The 20,089-nt window shown below is 42.2% G+C and overlaps 2 protein-coding genes across 2 annotated transcripts in view; both read left to right on the top strand.

The window, feature by feature from the left end:
- LOC308307868 (pyridoxal kinase-like) overlaps nt 1–8,043 on the top strand; it is a 30,156-nt gene extending 22,113 nt beyond the window's left edge. The window contains exons 7-11 of the mRNA XM_080753185.1: nt 1,569–1,614; nt 2,364–2,475; nt 2,962–3,098; nt 4,405–4,471; nt 5,038–8,043. Coding sequence (XP_080609311.1) covers nt 1,569–1,614; nt 2,364–2,475; nt 2,962–3,098; nt 4,405–4,471; nt 5,038–5,150 — 475 coding nt within the window. The 3' untranslated portion in view covers nt 5,151–8,043. The remainder of the gene's footprint in view (nt 1–1,568; nt 1,615–2,363; nt 2,476–2,961; nt 3,099–4,404; nt 4,472–5,037) is intronic.
- Nucleotides 8,044–11,317: 3,274 nt separating this feature from the next.
- Nucleotides 11,318–20,089, top strand: part of LOC308308347 (1-acyl-sn-glycerol-3-phosphate acyltransferase gamma-like) — a 93,144-nt gene continuing 84,372 nt past the window's right edge. Inside the window, exon 1 of the mRNA XM_080753767.1 lies at nt 11,318–11,448. The gene's annotated coding sequence lies outside the window, so the exon portion shown is untranslated. The remainder of the gene's footprint in view (nt 11,449–20,089) is intronic.

Raw genomic sequence — 20,089 nt, 5'->3', positions numbered from 1 at the left:
GCGTGGTCTAAACCGGCAACAGGAAGAAGAAGCGGCGTCGCTTTGTTTTGGTCGCCCCTGTTTGTTTCCCCAATCCCCATTTAAATGCTAGAGGAGTGTAGTCTTGCCAGTCGCTACGAGTTGGACCAAAAGATGGATATACCAAACAAACTTTTCAAAAATTACGCAAAACTACGCCGCATCACAGGTTTTGTTGGGTAGTCCCTAAAATTATGCCCGTGAGCACGGGGAATTATTTTGGGTTAAAACTGTTTCCGGTTTGATAGTTCCGTCCGGTTTGATAGTTCCGGCCAAAGTGTAGTCCGTCTGATGACGACAACATGACGTACAGCAGGTCGTTTCTGCTCCCGACTCGATCAGAAACCCCAAATGCGACCGATCCCAGGATAGTTTGATCCCAGGATAGTTTGATCCCAGGATAGTTTGCAGCAGAGTGAGTAACTACTCTTCCCCACGGCTTACATCCTCATCCTAAACCAGTTTGAGGCAGAGTCGGTGCTGCGCTGCGGTCATAGTAATAATAATCACAATCGGAACATACATTTTATTTTTTAATTTTTTTCATCACAGAAACGCAGGGTATTATCTACAAGCTCGAAACTGTTGGATCTGCTTCTTTTGATAACTTTTGTGTGACACTGCAGTATGACGGCCGGGGGGTTAATTTACAAAAAGAAAATCCACAAAAATAACCCCACCAAAAGTTAAGGCCTGTCCATACTTTGACCGAAACCGCCGTTTTCGGTCAAAAGGTCCTTTTCAACTATAAATTTTAATTCCTCGAAAGTTCTGGAATGCTTTTTCTCCGAACAATAGTTCTGAAATTTGCACAAGGAGATGTTGTCACTCGCCGAAATCAGGTTCGGTGAAACGGCAAACGTGATTGGTCGGTTGGACCCCCCCCCCCCCCCCCCCCCCAAGCTACTGTTCATTGGATTGGAAAGCCTGGTGACGCGAGGCTACTGTACATTGCTTTTGTTTTTGCTTTGCGACCCGCGAAAACTACTGTACTGTGTGTCGGTGCATGCTCAATGAGCGGCGCGACACGACGCAGAAGGTCGTCAAAACGACTGGCAGACATTCTCATTATTTCAAAATGTTTCTCCTCGTCCATGCCCCTCATGCCTTGTCGTATTTAGCGGGCGGACATACCACCGACGGCTAGATGTGCTCGCCTCCTCCTCAGCCGCACAAAGCAGGGCAAAATCCTCCTCCTCCTCTGCCTCCTCTAACATTTCCTCCTCGTCTTCCTCCTCCTCCATAACCTCCACAATACGTGCCACCGCTTCCAACTTCCAACGTGCCAACCCTCCGAACAGGAGCGAAGTATGAACATCCGACGCTTTTTTTTTCGGAAAAGATAAAAAATAAAAAAGTTTATTTTTCAACCGAAAAGTTCGGTTCTGTCGAAGTATGGAGAGGCCTTTAGAATATGGACACAATATGGATATTGCCAAGCCCTACCGTATACACATGGCCACCTCATCAACTTGGATGGTTGTGACAGAAAAGGTACTGTACTTCACTCGGGTCATATTTTGTGTAACCTCTCTAATTGTCTCTCGTAGACTGCTAACTGGGAGGAAAATCAGCACGGAGAAAGATGCTATTGAGGTGGGTGTCACAGATCAGCCGTCAGACATTCAAGGACCCTAAGTGTACAAATGGAACCCATTTGGATTCCTTACTTCGATTGATTGAATACTTTATTAACAGTTGGCAAAAACTACAGATTCCTAGATCACTATCCCTATGCATTTGACGTTGTACCTTGTCTTTACCTTGCTTACTGAAAATCGCTCTGGAATAAGAACGTCTGCTGAATGCCTAAATTGTAAATCTGTGGTCTTCAACGTTTTCAGGCCAAGGACCCCTTAGTTGAGAGAGAGATAAAGCAGGGACCTCCACAACCTTTTCATAGATTCCATATAGTTTCATTGTATGACAGCACAATCATCAGTGTATGTTGCATTCATAATGTGTGTTTTCAGATATTTAACCACTTGAACCGTCAATACTTATTGAACTTGACCTTTCACGCTGTACTTAGTCTGTTCTTTTTCCCCTCAACACCAAAGCTCTTTGCCGAAAATAGCCGATCTACAAGCTCACAACGCCTCGCGCTGCGAGCCGTTGTGAGCTTGTAGATCTGATATTGTTGGCAAAAGTTCTCCGAATATGATTTGGAGGACCCCCTGTAGTAACTCTGAGGACCCCCTAGGGGTCCCGGACCCCCCGTTGAAGACCCATGTAAATTGTTCTTGGTCCACCCCCGCTCAGAATAGATCCACCCGATGAGAAAGCATCAGTCATGGTGGCTGTAAAAGAAGGTCCAGTAGTAATTCTGTCCTGTTGCTTCCCAGGTGATGGACCTGCTGCACCAGATGGGACCAGAGACGGTGGTGCTTACGAGCACAGACCTGCCCTCTCAAAGCGGGGAGCAGTTCCTGGTGGCCCTCGGGAGTAAAAGGATAGGTACAGATATATAGGATGGGCAAAACATAGAGGAATAGACAAACTGCACAGCGAAGCAGATCTGCCTTACCAATGCACTTGCATGTGCTTACTGTGGGGCAGAAACCTCTTATCCCAGTGGTTCTCAACCTTTTCAGGCCGCGACCCCCAAAATAATCATATTTGAACTTGGGACCCCCAAAATAATCATATTTGAACTGGGGACCCCCAAAATAATCATATTTGAACTGGGGACCCCCACCCTGACTAGCACTTGGAATTGAGACATTACAGTTTGTATAACACGGATCTATTGTGAAAATAGCTGATCTACATGCTCACTGTGATCATGTAGATCGAGGCGTTGTGAGCATGTAGATCTGCTATTTTCACAATTTCTAGTAGCTACAGTACAGTATAGTTTCCTGTACAACGCGTGGGTATCCGATGAGTTAATAGTATGGTTGGCTTTGACCCCACACTCTGATCCCTGCCTTCCCTGCACAGTGAGAGCTGATGGGACCAAAGGCAGGCAGAAGATACGGATGGAGATCCCCAAAGTAGACGCCGTGTTTGTGGGGACCGGAGACCTGTTTGCTGCCCTGCTGCTGGCCTGGACTCACCACCACCCCCATGACCTGAAGGTGAACATGAGCACCCCCATGAGCACCCCCATGAGCACCCCCATGACCTGAAGGTGAACAGTGCACGCAACCTGGGAAACCCATTGGGTAAAATGAGTTGCCTTCTGGGCGGGAACGGGAACTTGTTTTGGTCCACTTCCTCCGGGGTGCTTCGGTGTTTGATCCCAGCGACAGCAGCACTTTGTGTCCGTCGTGGTGCTGACAGATTCTGCTGTTGAGGTCACAGTACATCTGACGCCACATAACATAAGGTGTAGAACACTCAATCGAACGAATCCATTATAAGAAATAACAATTAATAGTTGATCATTTAATAACACATGATCATTTAATAACATAGTAGATTAATAATTGGTCATAGGCTGAACTGTTTTCCTGCCAAATTGTCCTTACCTTTTAACGTGGGCACGCGCACGCATCGTGCACTATCTGTGCGCGACTCATCTAGTAGACGTGTAGACTCGGTGACAGCTTTCGAATAAAAAAAAAACCCATTGAAATAGACATATCCGTTGCCAGGCTGTTACCCCTGCTGTATCCGCCAGTGTTTACATAAAAAACATTGGAAACAGCCAGCTGTGCGCTATGGTAACACGTGGACACGTCCCCGCACATAGCAGACGATATGTGCGCAGATCATATGCCAGGCGGGTAGAGGAATCAAACAGCTACAAAATAAAAATAAAACACATGAAAAAATACCATTCTATGGCCGTGCAGTCAGCTTCCTTGTTTACAATGGAAAGCGATGCGACCGGAGCTACGATTGGACCTCAGACCGGATATGGAAACCTAGATGAGGTCCAAACCGGAAATACGACCGGATACAGTTAGGAGGCGGGCCTAAAGAGCCAGAATCGGCTATAATCAGCTATCATACTTTTAATCGTTTCATAATGATTAAAGCTAATTAAATCTTCGGGCTCCTCGGGCATCGCAGAGTGGTACAGCTGGAAATCTCTGGTTTCGACGGGGATAGCAGGAAATGAGTTAAGTACATTTTGATGCCAATACTTTTGTACTTTTACTCAAGTACATTTTGAATTCCAGACTTTTACTTGTAACAGAGTACATCTACATTGCAGTATTGATACTTTTACTCAAGTACAAACTGTGAGTACTTTTGTCCAAAACAGTTACTTTTCAGGATTCAAAGGCATCAAAGGTAGCAGATCTACACGCTCCAAACGCGTTCATGATCAAGTAGGGCATTACTTACGAAAAGACACAAAAGGTTAGAATGTGTAGAAAGACGGTTTCTGCTTGACACCAACGATTTCTTTCTTTCTCCCTATCTTTGTTTTAGGCTGCCTGTGAAAAGACCTTGTCTGTGATGCACCACGTCATCAAGAGGACCATGACCTATGCACACGGTATTGTACTTGTGTTACTTTGTCCACGTGGTTTAATCCCAGAGCGCCAAAGACGTGTTTTACTTGTTCTTCTTTTTTCTTTCAGTCAGAAAAAATACACTTTTCTCGGATTTGCTGTTTACCTCTTTCTTAACTCATTCGCTGCATTTTTAAAATCTTTTTGAAGTGCCTGGATGCCCCCAGTCTCCATAGACCTCCATGTAATTCACAGTGCACGGATCGTGCACGCCCATGCATAGATCATGATTCATGCACCAGGTGTGTGCACGCTGTTCACAGCTTTCAAACAAAAAAAATCCGCTTGGAAATCCGTTCAAATGTAAACAAACATGGCTGCCATGTTTGAAAGATGGGTTTGATATGGGGGTCAAACATGCAATTTCACGATCGCGATCATGCCTAGAAGATAGAAGGAGGTCCAAAAATATTTTTTTTTTTAAAAGAAAGAAAAAAAGAAAAAAAACAGGAATCTCGGGCGTGGCAGCGGCAGGGTACGGGAATAACTCGGGGAAACTCGGGAGGCGGCAGCAAATGAGTTAACATAATGCCTTATATCTCTTTCTCAGAGATGGCCGGTCCCGGGAAGAAACCCAACCCCGCTCAGCTGGAACTGAGGATGATCCAGAGCAAAGCCGACATCGAGAATCCTGCCATCGTTGTGGAAGCTACAGTTTTATAGAAAGCCTGGGGGGTTTTTTGACCCAGAGGACGATGATGACAATACTTCTGTAATAATGCACATTCACGCCACGCCACATTGAAACGGTGGGTGAAACGGCTCGGACAGCAGGCGGTCGGACCGACACAGACATGTACTGTAGGTTTTATTTTTTATAATTACGTCATGGACCGTTGCGTGTCTCTCTGCCTTACTCTTAGGGAGCAGTACCACAAGAGGCCAGTAGGTTTTACCATAATGTAAATGATATGCTGTACCACACGGTAACAGGAAGAGTGGGCACTAAAAGAGTGGGCACTAAAAGAGTGGGCACTAAAAGAGTGGGCACCTCATGTAAAATTGGCTATTTTCCCCCAAATTAAAAAGAATAATCATGTAAAATGTAAAGTATACTTGATTAGAACATTCATTGATTGATTGAATATTTTATTAGACAAAATGTAAGAACAGTACAAGTAATAGTCAAAACAAAAAAGAAATGTAGTCCAGTACAAGTACAGTTAAACACCCTGCCTAAAAGGAACGGCACAAATAATCTTTTACGGTCTTGTTTACGTTGGAGGTCCTTGGTATTCAATTCATGGACCATGAATGAACATTCGCCAATTAAAGGAGCTATAGTCAACTTTTTCTTGAAAAACAGATGCTAAAATAAAAATAATGTTTCGAAAATATTTTATAAAAAAATAAGCTTCATACGTGTTTCTATTCAAAAATGACCACAAAAAGCGTAAAATAATGATGAAATAATCATCTTGGCCATTGTCAGGCTGACACTTTGTTTACATTCTAGTCTATAGACTAGGATGTAAACAAAGTGTCGGCCCTACAATGAAAAAGTTGACTATAGCTCCTTTAAGGTCTAGTATTTCTACAATTAACACCAAATTGCTACAGAACCTGTTAATCCAATCATTTTAGGCATAAACAACAAGTTGGAAGGATAAATGTGGTGCATGTTCAAATCATGTATACTTTTTAATGTGTAACATTTTGGACAAAATAGCCAATTTTAGATCAAGGTCCCCACTCTTCCTAGTGCCCACTCTTTCTGTAACCTCTCACAAACACACACGCGCTCTAATCACTGCCATATCCGCGTGTGTGGTATGACCTGGGTCGACGTCCTTTCTGCCCGTAGTAATTAAATGGGCATTCTGTAGGTTGTCTTATGTTTAGGCATAAAGGTAGTTTAGCGGTCTGTGCGTACTTGAATCGTCATTCACCCAATGACAGCAAATTATACTAAACCAGTGGTTCTCAAAGTGTGGTCCAGGGACCCTCAGGGGTCCTTGAGGAGGGGGTTCCAAATGGACCCTTTACAGGTCTGTTACTCTGAGAGTGTACAAATGGAGTAATTTATACACTCTCAGAGTTATGGGGGTCCTTGAAATGAAAAGGTTTGAGAACCACTGTACTAAAAACAACAAACCGCTACCTGTTGTTTTTTTGTCTCGATTCCAAGTCATCATCACTGTAAATGTAAGCACAACATGAGTGCAACATAGTCACAGCATGGTATAATTAGTTTTAGAACTCCAGCAGATGTGAAAACCTTTCTAACTCTATCTAATAACTACATCGTATCAGTCGTATAATATTGCGTTATAATGCGTTATAATTATCTGATGTAAATGAAATGATTGTGCATGTAAGCATTGTTGTATGCCTATATTGCACTTATGATGCCTCACACAATGCACTTCGAGTACAGTTCTGCCACCTTTAGCATTTAAATGGGAGAGCAATGAGTCGCGGCCTCTATCATTTTTATTACCTGATTCTGACCTGTGTATGTGCCCTCATTCAATTCTATTTCACCTCGTCTCAGACAAGAAATGTAATTATTTTACGTAACATGTCATTCTTTTACAATCTTTTTTTTAATCAATTGATTTCTGTCTCTCCTTTTTAAATTATGCAATGACCTTATCAATGTATGCGGTTCTCTCTACACATGTTAGATGAATGTCTTAAGCATCTCAAATTGAGACGTGGCTATTTGCACAGATGATCACGTAGTTATATTTACTCTGTGTCCTCATTTCACTTCCCTTCAGGGTCATTCCTCCTCCTAGGTCAGGGGTTCCCTAACTTTTCAGGTCACGATCCACCAAATTAATCTCATTTGAACTGGGGACCCCCCTAAAATGAACATATTTCAACCGAGGACCCCCCAAAATAATTATATTTGAACTGGGGACCCCCCAAAATATGGTAATAACATTTGAACAGGGGCCCCGCCAAAATAGTCATATTTCAACTGAGGACCCCCCAAAATAAACATATTTGAACTGGAGACCCCCAAAATAAACATATTTGAACTGGAGACCCCCACGCTGAGTTGAGACGTTACATTTTGTCATCTGGGGGGGGGGACATGTGGGGACCTCCCTGGGGGTCCCAACCCACATGTTGAGAACTACAACCCTGGTGATCCGCTCTCCGTAGAGCCCCATGGGGGGTCCTTGAGGGCGTTCCGGGGGGTCCCCAGCAAAATGAGTCTGTATAGCATCATAATCTGTTTAACCACTTTAAACCTGTATACATCAACCATTTCACAATAGACAATCTTCAAGTTCAGAACAAGCTTTGTAGATCTGCATTTTTTATTCAACACAAATCTTGTAGGGTTCCCTGGAACAAAATATTTTCAGATGCGGGGGGTCCGTGGACAAATCTATTTGGTGGTCCTTGGCACAAAAAGGTTTGAGAAGCACCTAGTCCTAGGTACTGTATCAGTACAGGAGACCTTGCTGTTAAAATGGCCTTAACAGGGTTTTGTAAGATGAACAGTGCAAGCCGAATGTCTTTTTGTTATTACCAATGTCAATCCTCACGAACCGTTGGCGAGAAGAAAGTGCCAAACCCGAAGCTGCTGTTCTGATAGTGATGTTTGAAGAGGAAGAGTACTGATTAAAGACTAATCTTTTCATTAAATGGTCTCATTTCTGTGTGTGCCTGTAAGTGTTTCAGGTGACAGTGTGTCTGTGGACGCCTGTGAAAAGCAGAAGGTCACAGGTCCGATTCCCGGCCCTGGAATGTTTCAAGGTGTCCCTAACCTCTAAACCAGGGGTCTTCAACGTTTTCAGGCCAAGGACCCCTTAGTTGAGAGAGAGATGAAGCAGGGACCCCCACAACCTGTTCATAGAATCCATATAGTTTCATCGTTTGACAGCACGATCATCAGTGCATTTTGGATTCATGTAAATTTGTGTTTTCAGACATTAACCAATTGAACCGTCAATACTTAATAAACTTGACCTTTCACTCTGTACTTAGTCTGCTCTTTTTCCCCTCTACACCAAACCTCTTTGCCGATCTACGAGCTCACTGCGAGGCGTTGTAAGCTTGTAGATCTGCTATTTTGGGCTAAAGTTCTCAGAATATGGATGTTGGGGTTCAAGTGGTTAATATAAAAAGTGAGAAAACAAAGTTTCTATCACAAAGATTTGGAGGACCCCCTGTAGTAACTCTGAGGACCCCCTAGGGGTCCCGGACCCCCTGTTGAAGACCCCTGCTCTAACATCTGCATCTCATATGAGAATAATAAACGATTATGATAATTTCATTTTTTCCCCCCTCCCTCATCTTAGTGTGGAATTATCAGTAAGATTTCAATTTCTGACATCATACTGTCGATAATGATCAAAACCCTCTATTCCCTACGGGAAGAAAAATACTTTAAATATCTGGGCTTTGAAAGGGAAACGTGTTTTATCAATATGAGACATGAGCCATTTGGTCAGTTAATTTAAGCCATTTTCTGAACATGACAATACTTTGTATCACCAGGAACCAGCGACGAATACAAAGATAGAGGGAAAATGAATATAATTATCCCACCTGTGCTGTTGGGTGGCTGTTGTGTTGTGCTGTGTGAATAGGAGAGAGTGACACCGGTTCAGTGTGCTGCCACTAAGCCACAATAAGGATAGCCTGCATTAACCCAAATAACCCGGTAGGCCAATAGGTTGACCTGACAGCCACCGCACCCCCACCGAGAGAATGAGTCATGCTTGCATAGTGCAAGACAGCCCTACCTGTGAGGTGTCAAAGTGAAGTTTTGAATAGTGTTTTAATATATATATATATATATAGAGAGAGAGAGATAATTGATCATCTAATAAAATAATCAATCCCTATTTAGGGCATGTCATTATAGGTGGAAATCTTTTAAAAAAATAGTGAGAATTCAATAGCAGATCTACAAGCTCACGAGTTGAGTATAGATCGCCTATGTTCACTATTCTATTAATAAAAAAGAACAATAAGCTGAATTGACTAGGGTAGTGTTTGTATTGGCCTACGTCTTATTTGTTACTCAGTGGTCTCACTTCAGGTCAACATACAATTTATTTCAGCGTTGAAGTTATTGAACCCAATGCCCTCCTTGGGGGCCTTGAGAGACCTCAGTCTGAATGCAGTTTTGCAAACTCACCAGCAGAGGTCTAAAGTGGTTTGAAGAATGCTTGAAGATAATCGGGCATTTGTTGATTAGAGAGAGAGAGTCACATGATAGGAGATGTGTGGATTACATCCTCTCAATTCATTAATGGACACTTGTCCTTGTTAAATCTTACATTCAATATCCTATTAAAAAAAGAGAAAATGTTCTTTATGATTAAGCCTGGGTCCCATCACACCTGCTAAGTTGCTATAAGGATAATCTGATCTGTTACAACTGCAGGTTTTTATTAGAAGAACATAACATAATAGGTGTCTATTATCTCAAATGCATTCCCCATCTGATTTATTGATAGATTGAATACTTTATTAGACGTTTGCATAGGAAAAAGTACAGGACAGTACAGTTCACTGATACAAGGTCAACCAAAAGGATAAAGACCACCAGAAAGCTGTTAGGCTTGTTTGCATTGGAGTCCCTTTGAACTTAATTCATACAACAATGACAGACAAATAAAACACAGTACTATGCAACATAAATAATCATAGGACAGTCAGGAAACAGAATAACAAATAAATGGTATTTACAGTAAAAAGTTAAGGTGGACATAAGGATAGGCTTTTTTTTTTACCAGAGTCTTGTTGAATAGTGTAATTAGGGTAATAGTGTTATAGTGTTATAAATGTAAGAGTGTAATATTGTAATAAGTGTAATAATACTGTAAGAGGTGTAAGGGTGTAATTGTGTAATAGTGTAATTGGTGTCATAGTGTAATGGGGTAATAGTTTAATAAGTTTAATAGTGCAATACGTGTAATAAGTGTAATAGTGTAATAAGTGTAATAGTGTAAAAGTAAGTGTAATTAGTGTAACAGAGTATAGTAACAGTGTACTAGACTAGTGTAATAGAATAATAGAGTAATAGTATAATAGTGTTACACTAAATAGTTCATGGTTCACCTCTTCCCCCCAGGTAAGATTACATCCAGAGCAGAGAGGGAAGCACGCACATCTCCAACGATTTACAGGTGCTGAACCAAGGAATATACACACACCATGAAAGAAGAGGAGGTTCGCACACTGTCTGTTCCAGAGCTCCAGTCTATAGTATATCGTAATGTATCGCAATAAAATATTGACTGGAGCTCTGGAACATTGTGCGAACCTCCTCTTCTTTCAAGATTACATCCAGCTCACTGCTGTGCAATCAATACCGATTGCTTTTAGTTTATCAATCAAAATAGGGTGATTTGATTTACGGTGTGTCAAATGCCTTCTGGAGTTCCAGCATGACCATGCCGCAATATTTGCCCAGGTCCAGCTAATTTGTAATGTTGGTTACTTTAATACCAGGCGGATGCAATAACAGTTTAGGATTAATAACAGTCTAATTTGAAATGTTGCTCAATAAATGCCATAGCTGTATTGTGGCAGCTCATAACTACTATATATATATATATATATATATATATATATATATATATATATATATATATATCAGAGAACATAATTATTTATAGGCTGCCACAATACAATTTTACAATGCCAAAAACACATTCTTTTTTTTTTTAATTATTGAATTTACTTATAATAGTTTGTGAATAATTAAAGAATAATAATCAAAGGATAATAGGCGCCGGACCGGATGTAGGAAATCTGTGATTTGCTGTATGGGGGGGAGTAGGGGAGACTGGGGCTTTAGTGTCTGCACACACACACACACACACACACACACACACATCCTAAAGTCATTGTGCCTCGGCTTTTAGATGCTTTTACACTTCTATGTTGACGAAGGGAAACAGTGAAACACATGACCGCCACGTTATCATCTGCAGAAAGAAAAGACTTGGCGTCCTCCTGTCCTCCTCCTCGGGGTGGAATAGACCAGGTAAGGTGCAGCAGCAGCAGCAGCAGCATAAACACATAATAACAGTCAGGGCTGTCAGCAAGCAAAGCGGCGAGGCAACCGGTTAGCCGGCTGCCGTTACACCGACATTGGTGACCCGTTGCCGTTGAAATGAACTGCGGGCCGCTACTCCTCCTGGGGTCGTGTCGAGTTCGTTGGTACTTGTTGTCTTGGGTTGGTGTTTGGTGTCTACTGACTTGATTTTGAGAATTTGAGTCGTTCGTTTTTGTCCCTTTTTTTAATGTGGTTTTATGTCGTGACATTATTTCCCCCAGTTTAGGTGAGATTAGGCTAAAGGCTCTTAAAGGAACTATAATAGTCAACTTTGTCTTGAAAAGCGGACGCTAAAATAAAAATAATGTTTCGAAAATATTTTATAAAAAAGATTAAGCTTCATAATATGTGTTTCTATTCAGAAATGACCACACAAAGCATAAAATAATGGTAAAATAATCATTTTGGCCACTTTGCCGACTTTGTTTACATCCCTTATCAATCCATAGAAGAGGGATATAAACAAAGTCGGCCGACAATGGCCAAAATGATTATTTTATCATTATTTTACGCTTTTTGCTGTCATTTTTTTAATAGAAACACATATATGAACCTTAATCTTTTTTTATAAAATATTTTCGAAACATTATTTTTATTTTAGCGTCGGTTTTTCAAGAACAAGTTGACTAATATTATAGCTCCTTTTAAATTAGACGGGAGATGCGGGGCCGCGACAGCGACACCTAGAGTCTCAACATTCGACGGGCCACCGGTTTCTGCGTGGCGTATTGCTAACTAGCATAATGTTAGCCAAAAGAAAAATCGACACACAAAAAAAAACGTTCAGTCACACACTGTATGAAAGCAGCCAAAGTGTTACAGACAGCTTGACTGTGACTGAACGTGTAAGTACGAAACCCAACGTTCTTCTTTAATACTGCCTGGAGTTGTTTGTTAGCCTAAAGTGTTTAGCCTGAACCAACAATCTCACTGGACTCACATTAAACCATGTTTTATTGTCGCAGGTGTGAAAGCATTGTGCCAAGTGTGGACCATTATTACACCAGCTCTGTTGTCACTTTGACAGTCTGTTCATTTGGTATTTCATTTTATTAGCCTATTATTATGCTGTGACTGTGGTGGTGGTGTGTTTTATATTATAGCCTTCCTCAGTGGTGGTGGGGGGAAAAAATGCTTAATTGTGTTTTATGTATGTTATAATATAATTTATATCTGCGAAGTAGTAACTAAAGGTTTCAAATAATGGAGTTCAGTAAAAGTACAATATTTTCCTCAAAGAGAAGAAGGAAAAGTATATGGAACATCGGAAATACTCCAGTAAAGTACCCTCAAAATTGTACTTTAGTAAATGTACTTGGTTACTTTATAGTTACCTCTCTTATTCGATCTTTCGTCCTAGGAGGGTGTGTGTGTGTGTGTGTGTGTCCCATCATGTGCGCTTTGTGTCGCTGTGAGTGTGACGTGCTGTGCTGTGCTGCTGTAACGGTGTCGCACCACCACCAGCACACAGGACAGGGTTACTGGAGTTCACTCCACTCAAGTCAATTGGAGGATAACTTCCAACATTTACTTTGTATTGTGGAGCTATAACGGTTCTTTATTATTATTTGCTTTAGCCTTGGTATTCTTGGTATGCCTTCCTTCCTTCCTTCCTTCCTTCCTTAATCCTTACCTCTTAGTTATCAACCCTCCTCACCCTTAAATGTTTGCCTTTTAGTTCTGTGTCTTGGGTTTTATCATTTGCCATTTTGAGGTCTCTCTTGATAAAGAGATCTTTGTTCTATTGACTACCTGGCAAAAAAAATAAAGGTTAAACAAATACGATATTGTGCATGCTATACACATTTTTATTTATTTATTTTTTATTTTTTCGTGAGCAAGGGGGGGGGGGGGGGGGGGGGGAATACACAATGTTCTTAGATCCATTTCACATAACAGTATGGCTGTGTAGAGTCCCTGGTACATACTGTCTTTGGCGTGTAGCCCAGTCTCTTCCAAAGTGGCTCCTAGCTGCACACAAAACTGCAGGGTATGAACAAATGATAAAGAAATGCATTACAGTCACTTCACTATTGTATTGTTTTGCTTTGTGTGTGTGTGTGTGTGTGTGTGTGTGTGTGTGTGTGTGTGTGTGTGTGTGAGTAGATTCTATGTATGTATGCAGCAGGGCTTGAGAGTTGTCTGATCATTTATATACAGAGAGAATTGTAATGTGTGTTGACATTGCGAGGGGTTCAGTGTTACCAGATTATTGTCATTATTTTAGATTGGTTTTTGGGGGCGGCATAGCTCAGGGGTAGAGAAACCATTATTAGAGCACGAAGGGTTCCCGAAAGGGTTCCCAGTTCGAATCCGGGCTCCCCCTGAGTTAATGTCGAAGGGTCATTGGGCAAGACTCTGAACCCCACATTGCTCCCGGTGAGTAGGTTGGTGCCTTGCATGGTTTCCTCTGCCACCGGTGTATGAATGTGTGCGTGAATGGGTGAATGTAATGCACAATCTCTGTAAAGCGATTTGGATAAAAGCGCTATATAAATGCACCTATTTTTGGGCGCTTATACCTTTTATTGATAGGACAGTAGACAGACAGGAAATGGGGAGTGACGAAGGCAGCAAAGGTCGAACCTGGGACACGTTGTCGGGCATCAGAGCCAGTATGTGGTATGTGCCTGGACCGCTAGGCCAGTGGGTGCTCCCAGTGTTGCCAGATATACAAGCTGTGAGATCTACCATAAAAATATATATATAATAATAATCTAAACAAATCAAAATCTAAATGTTTTCAGATGGGAGTTCATGTCATGGACAATTGCATATTCATTTGGGTGGTCTTGACATGAAAATGCTTGAACCACACTGGCTTAAACAGCATTTTAGGAAACAAACCCAAAATAACATATTAGAAACTAGCAACTAACAAATATTTACAAGCGACTTTACAGAAGAAGAAAAAAATGCCCTAATTTGCTTATAATAAGCACACATGGCAACACGGAAGGGGGTTCTCAGAGCTGGGTCTAGTTAGCAACTAGCCTCGGTAATCTCATTAATCCATGGGGGGAGGGAAGGGGAGGGGGGTGCTTGGACAATGAAAGACCATGCTGCCCTTGGGAGAGATTAGAATGCTGGTACATATCTCTATTCTCTGGTCTCGTGTCGGCTGGCCTGGAGACAACCTGTTGTCAACGTTTTAATTAAGACATTTCATTCTCCATTGCAGGATGTTGTTGTTGTGGCGGTTTTGTCAGATTAATGTGTTCGCTATGAACCATTAGCAGACTAATAAGCATTTACAGAATACTGTTTAGAATACATTTCCTTCACTTTGACTTTAGGTAACCCTAATCCACCCTAATCGTCTTCCGTCATAAAATGTATGATATTTGAATTTAATCCATGTGGTTCGTTTAATGAGCCACGTGGATAAAAATGTAATATTAAAACATATTACATTATTTGAAAGTATTATTGTTTTTTACAAAGGCTATTTTGTCATCGTGGTCAAATAATTTGTTATTAATAGCAGTAAGATAATAGACTTTACTTTTGGTCAGTCATGGTTGGACATCCCTAGTTATTTTTAATGCTAAAAATGGTAGATTCTATTGTCTATTGTCCTATCCAATAAAGGCATAAAAGCCCCAAAACAAATATAAAAAAAAAAGGTAGATCAACCAACTCACAACACGCCACATGCGATTCATGTCGATCGTCTATTTTCACCTTTTGAAATCTTTGGAAACTTTGCCTTAAATGACGTGTCCAAAAGGCCTGTGCGAGTGATCGTGGCGCACCGTGAACGCGATGCGCGGTGTGTGTCTGTCTGTGCCAGCGACTGCTTCCACACAGAACTGCAACCAGATCATGTAATCAACATTAACAGCTTGGTGAAATCAGCATGCACGCGTGTGTGCGCGCCTGCCTGCCTGCCTGGTGTGTGTGAACTTCGTTTGAATCGTTTCAACTGCCGCGCAGATTGGATATTCGTTAGACCCACCCCCACCCCCTGCGCTCTTTGGAAAGCTACAATTTTGGGTTGCTAAACTGCCGATTCATTTACTCAGCTCCAGACCAGAGAAACAGTCCACTATGAGAGTGGCTGGGGTCTATGGGCTGGAACCAGGCTACTGTAGCACTGAAAGAGACTGCTACAAAGCTATATAATAAATTGCCATAAAAGGATAAATGATCCACGAACTATTAATTCCATGCTTTTCTTGCAGCGCGTGATGCTGCTTCATCAAAAACAGTCATGTTGTGTACTGTAACTTGTGTAGCAGAGACTAGGGCATTCACCAATAGTGATTTTTAGTATTCGAATTATTCGACCTCAAAGTATTCGAATATTCGACAGGACTGGCCAAACTGTCAAATATTAAGTAAGCAAGAGGCGAACATTGTGAAAATAGACGATCTACATGCTCACAATGCCTCGCAACGTTGTGATCATGTAGATCTGCTATTTTCACAATACTTATCTGCGGAACCGAGTCACATTAAATGTAATACCTACAATTCCAATTGCTTGTCAGGGTGGGAGTCCCCAGTTCAAATATGTTTATTTTGGGGGTCACAGCCTAAAAAGGTTTGAGAACCCCTGGTATAGAGCATTAACAAATTCATTCACAACTCATTGACAACTCATTCTTATGACTTCCTATCTAGCGAAGCTTTATAAACCATATATATTTTTAAAGAGAAAACAATAATAATAAAAACAAGCGAATATTCGACTTCGGAGAACAACGTCGAATAGTGACTTTGATATTAGAATATTCTAATATTTGGTGAATAGAGACACCCGTTACGTAAACTGCACGGTACTTGACAGCAAGTCTGACCTCTTCTTCATCCATTCACTCCTGCCTAGATCAGGGGTTTGCAAAGTGGGTGACGGGGCACCCTGGGGTGATGCGACGGCAGTCCAGGGGTGCCGCGAGATCATTTGATAATATTTGGAATTTATTTGGACACTTGAAAATCATTTTAAACTTGGAAGTACAAAGTTATTTTCAGTCAGTTCTAACCAAAATGGCTATTATCTCAACATTTTCCACGCAACACAATCACTACAATATCGTCACTGTCGGGCAGAAACCTCGTATCTCCAAGTTTCAAATGTGTACGTCTTTTGGTAAAGCAAAGCCCTGCTTCATCATACAAGACTGTCGCACAAAACTAGTGAAAACAGCTGATCTACAAGTACACTTGTATGCGTGTAGATCTGCTGTTTTCACTAGTTTAGTACATTTTATAGATGATAAATACAAAACGAACGGTTTTGGACATACAAGGTTTCCACCCGACAACGACGATATGCTATAAATATAAGGTGCTGGCCTGTGTGTGAAAATTATAATGTAGGGGTGCCTCGGATTAAAACACATTTTCATGGGATGCCCTGAGACAAAAAGTTTGGGAACCCCTGGCCTAGATAGATAGAGATGCTTTTTGCCCTTCTGCTGACGTGAGCAAAAAGAGTCATCTCTGGGAATCTTAACTTCTTACCAGGCAGTCATCTCTGCCTTCAGCTTAAAACTAGTGTGTAGGACTAAGAGCCCTTAGGCAGTGGTTCTCAAACATTTTGGGATTCAGTACCCCCTTTACCTGATTGCTGAATCCAAGTACCCCCTCTAATCAACAACAACATTTTGATTAGAAAATACTGACAGTTTTGATGTCAAAATGTTGAAAAATAATGAAGTAGCTGTCACGGGGCAGCCCGTGCCCTATTCATGTACACCTGGATTGAGGACAATGCACCCACCTACGTTTCCATTTTACTAAGTTGCCGGTAGGCCTGGGGCGGTATTGACATTTTGTTACCGCGATTACCGTCTTCCCATTTACCGACGGTACTGCGGTAATTACCGCACCCCCGTATCTATTAATTAAGGTTCGGCGATAAGCCAAAATATTGCAATCATCTTCCCTAAAGTCGCCTCTCCACAGTGGAGAGGCGACACAGCCTGACCGCCCGAGTTATACTTCTCCGTACAGCACAGCGGGTATGGCTTTGAAAGGAGCAGATCTACAAGCTCACAACACATTGCATCCGCGACGCGTTCTGAGCTTTTAGATCTGCACTGTCGGGTTACCATAGTAACGTAGGCTAGCTAGTAGGCTTTTCAGACACAAACAGCTGTGTGAACAAACCAGAAGAGGACGGGTAGTCAGATCGTGTACAGTGATTCTGTAAACTCACGTCACGTCTCAACTCTCAAATCCCAGTGATTGAGTGCTGCTATATACAGGTTTTAGTTACAAGACTTGACAGAAAAGGTTATAAAATCTCCGACGCGCCGCCGAACGGGCACAACGTGCGACGCGATGGAAAAAGTAAAATAGTTTCACTTTCGGTTTTAGTCCACGCGGCCCGCGCTCCGCCAGTAATCCGTATGAATAAAAAAAGATATGCCACAACACAAGGTATGTATTAACATCCTTGTGTCGTGTGGATTACAAAGAAAGTTTACGCTGCTCTAGTCTGTACTCCTCTACGCAGGCAGCAGCAGTGACTGTCTGTGTCTCTGAGAGTGAGAGTGACGTATGTGGCTTCCAAACTGTGGTACATGGCCCAGAGCAGAGCGGCATGGAGCGCATGCGGTCCTCGCTTCTCCCCTGTTTTAAAACTCGCTTGTTTTCCAATAAAAAATAGACTTTTTTTTGTCTTTTTTTACCGCGGTAAGCACACTGACACCGCGGTAGACCTCGGTTTACCGCGGTACGGCGGTACGGCGGTTACCGTGTCCAACCCTAGTTGCCGGCCGGCTTGAAGATGGCTGGGTGAAAGTTTTGTTCTTGAACAGTGAATTTATTTCCCTATGCATTTTAATGGTTGAAATGTTTTGCATTGTGGTGGTGGTAATCATGGGTGATTAATTATGATTGGTTGGCACCTGTCTCTCCTGCAGTGCTGTGGTGAACCTCTTGATTGAGTGGGGAAGTTGCCAAGTACTACAGAGCAGGAGGATTGTATTCATGTTCAAGAGTGATTAGGTTATCTAATGTTATTGTTCTATGTTGATGTGGTGGCGCCTAAATGTACCTGTAATGTCTTTGGACAAGAAAAGAGTCTGGTTTATAAATAATCGTGGAATCGATTCAGAGTTGGTATGGTCCAATGGGAGGGGCTTAACCTTTAAGAGGGAGACCTGCCATTGCTCTAAAGGCAGTCAATGAAGGACTGGGGTTGAGTTAAGACCTAATGCCAACTGCTGGCCAGTGAGATGTATTATGTTACAGTATGTTCAAGAAACCAGTAAAAGTTGTCAAGGAGCACTCGTTTTGACGTTCACCACACACTAATCACCACCAGATGGCGACGTCAGCCACTGCTCTGCCATTCACCAGAGTGTATATAAGAGAGTTACGTCACGCTTTGAACTCGCCGCAGACCGGAAGTGTTTACTCTTTATTTACTAGCCTAGCCTAGCCTAGCCTAGCCTAGCCTAGCCATTAGCTCCATTGTAGTCACTTGGACAGGGCGTTTAACGTGCGCTTGCCCAGGCCTTACGGCCTGGGCATAAATATAACGATTGCATTCACCACGGCTTCGTAACTCGCGCGGCGCTCCGCCGGCCGCGCGGCCCTGGCCCGCTCTTCGCGGCCACTCGCGCCTGCGGCGCTCGGGGGCGAAGAGCAGGACCAAGGTCCGCTGGCCTTCGCGCCGCTTGGGGCTTCGTGGACCCAGGGGGGCCTCGTAACTCGTTTGGGCTTCGTGGATACAGGGGGGCTTCGGTAGCCGCTCGCAGTGTCGTAGACAATAGAGCGGCGCACCGCCTGGAGTACGTTGTTGTGGCGACCGCTTGCTCCGCCCCGTGCCGCACCACGAGTGCTCCGCGTCTCGAATGTGCTGTTTCTCTAATATACTATGACATATATAAGTTTGTGCTGTGCCTATTTTGATCATTTTGCCTGGACACTGTTAAGAGGTGAATAAAACATTGGGCTTTTTGCAACATCGTTCTCTGACCTCTACTTTTGAATATTTTGCTATTAGTTTTTGGAGTATTTTGACTATCAAGTATTTTTGGGTATAAATAAATACACGAGCCTTGTGGCAAAACACAAACACTACTAACACTCAGAGTCAGAGTGTGACAGTAGCTTTACAGAGCTTTAAACTAATGTTTTATCATTAAACATAACAGTAAAATAAATGTCTCCATTTTCTCTAAGTAACCCCTGTAGTAGCTCTGCGTACCCCTAGGGGTACACATGCCCCCATTTGAGAAACACTGCCTTAGCAAATGATGATGATAGAGGTGGGTAGGAGACCTGGAAATGCTAAAAAATAAAAAAAATCCCCCACCCCCAAACAAAAAAATATATATAAAAGAAAAGAAAGTAGTAAATAGCCAACCTACAAGCTTGGTATGGCGCATCGCATTTGCGTTGAGGGACCAAAACAGGGACAACAGCTTAAAAAAAGTGTCTTGCTTCTGAGATACAAATTTAAAGGAGTAGTTCACCCCCAAAATTACTTTTTTTCTATTGATTACGCATGCCATGGAGAGTAGAGTTCAATAATATTTTTAGTTTTTTGTCACATTCCTAAGACAAAAATTTGATTTGAGTAAATTTACCCCCATTGATTCCGGATGGG

Source organism: Nannobrachium achirus (assembly GCF_963921795.1).
Source record: "Nannobrachium achirus genome assembly, chromosome: 22".
Lineage (NCBI taxonomy): Eukaryota > Metazoa > Chordata > Actinopteri > Myctophiformes > Myctophidae > Nannobrachium > Nannobrachium achirus.
Note: the sequence above shows the minus strand (reverse complement) of the source record. Positions and strands in the feature narration are given on the sequence as shown.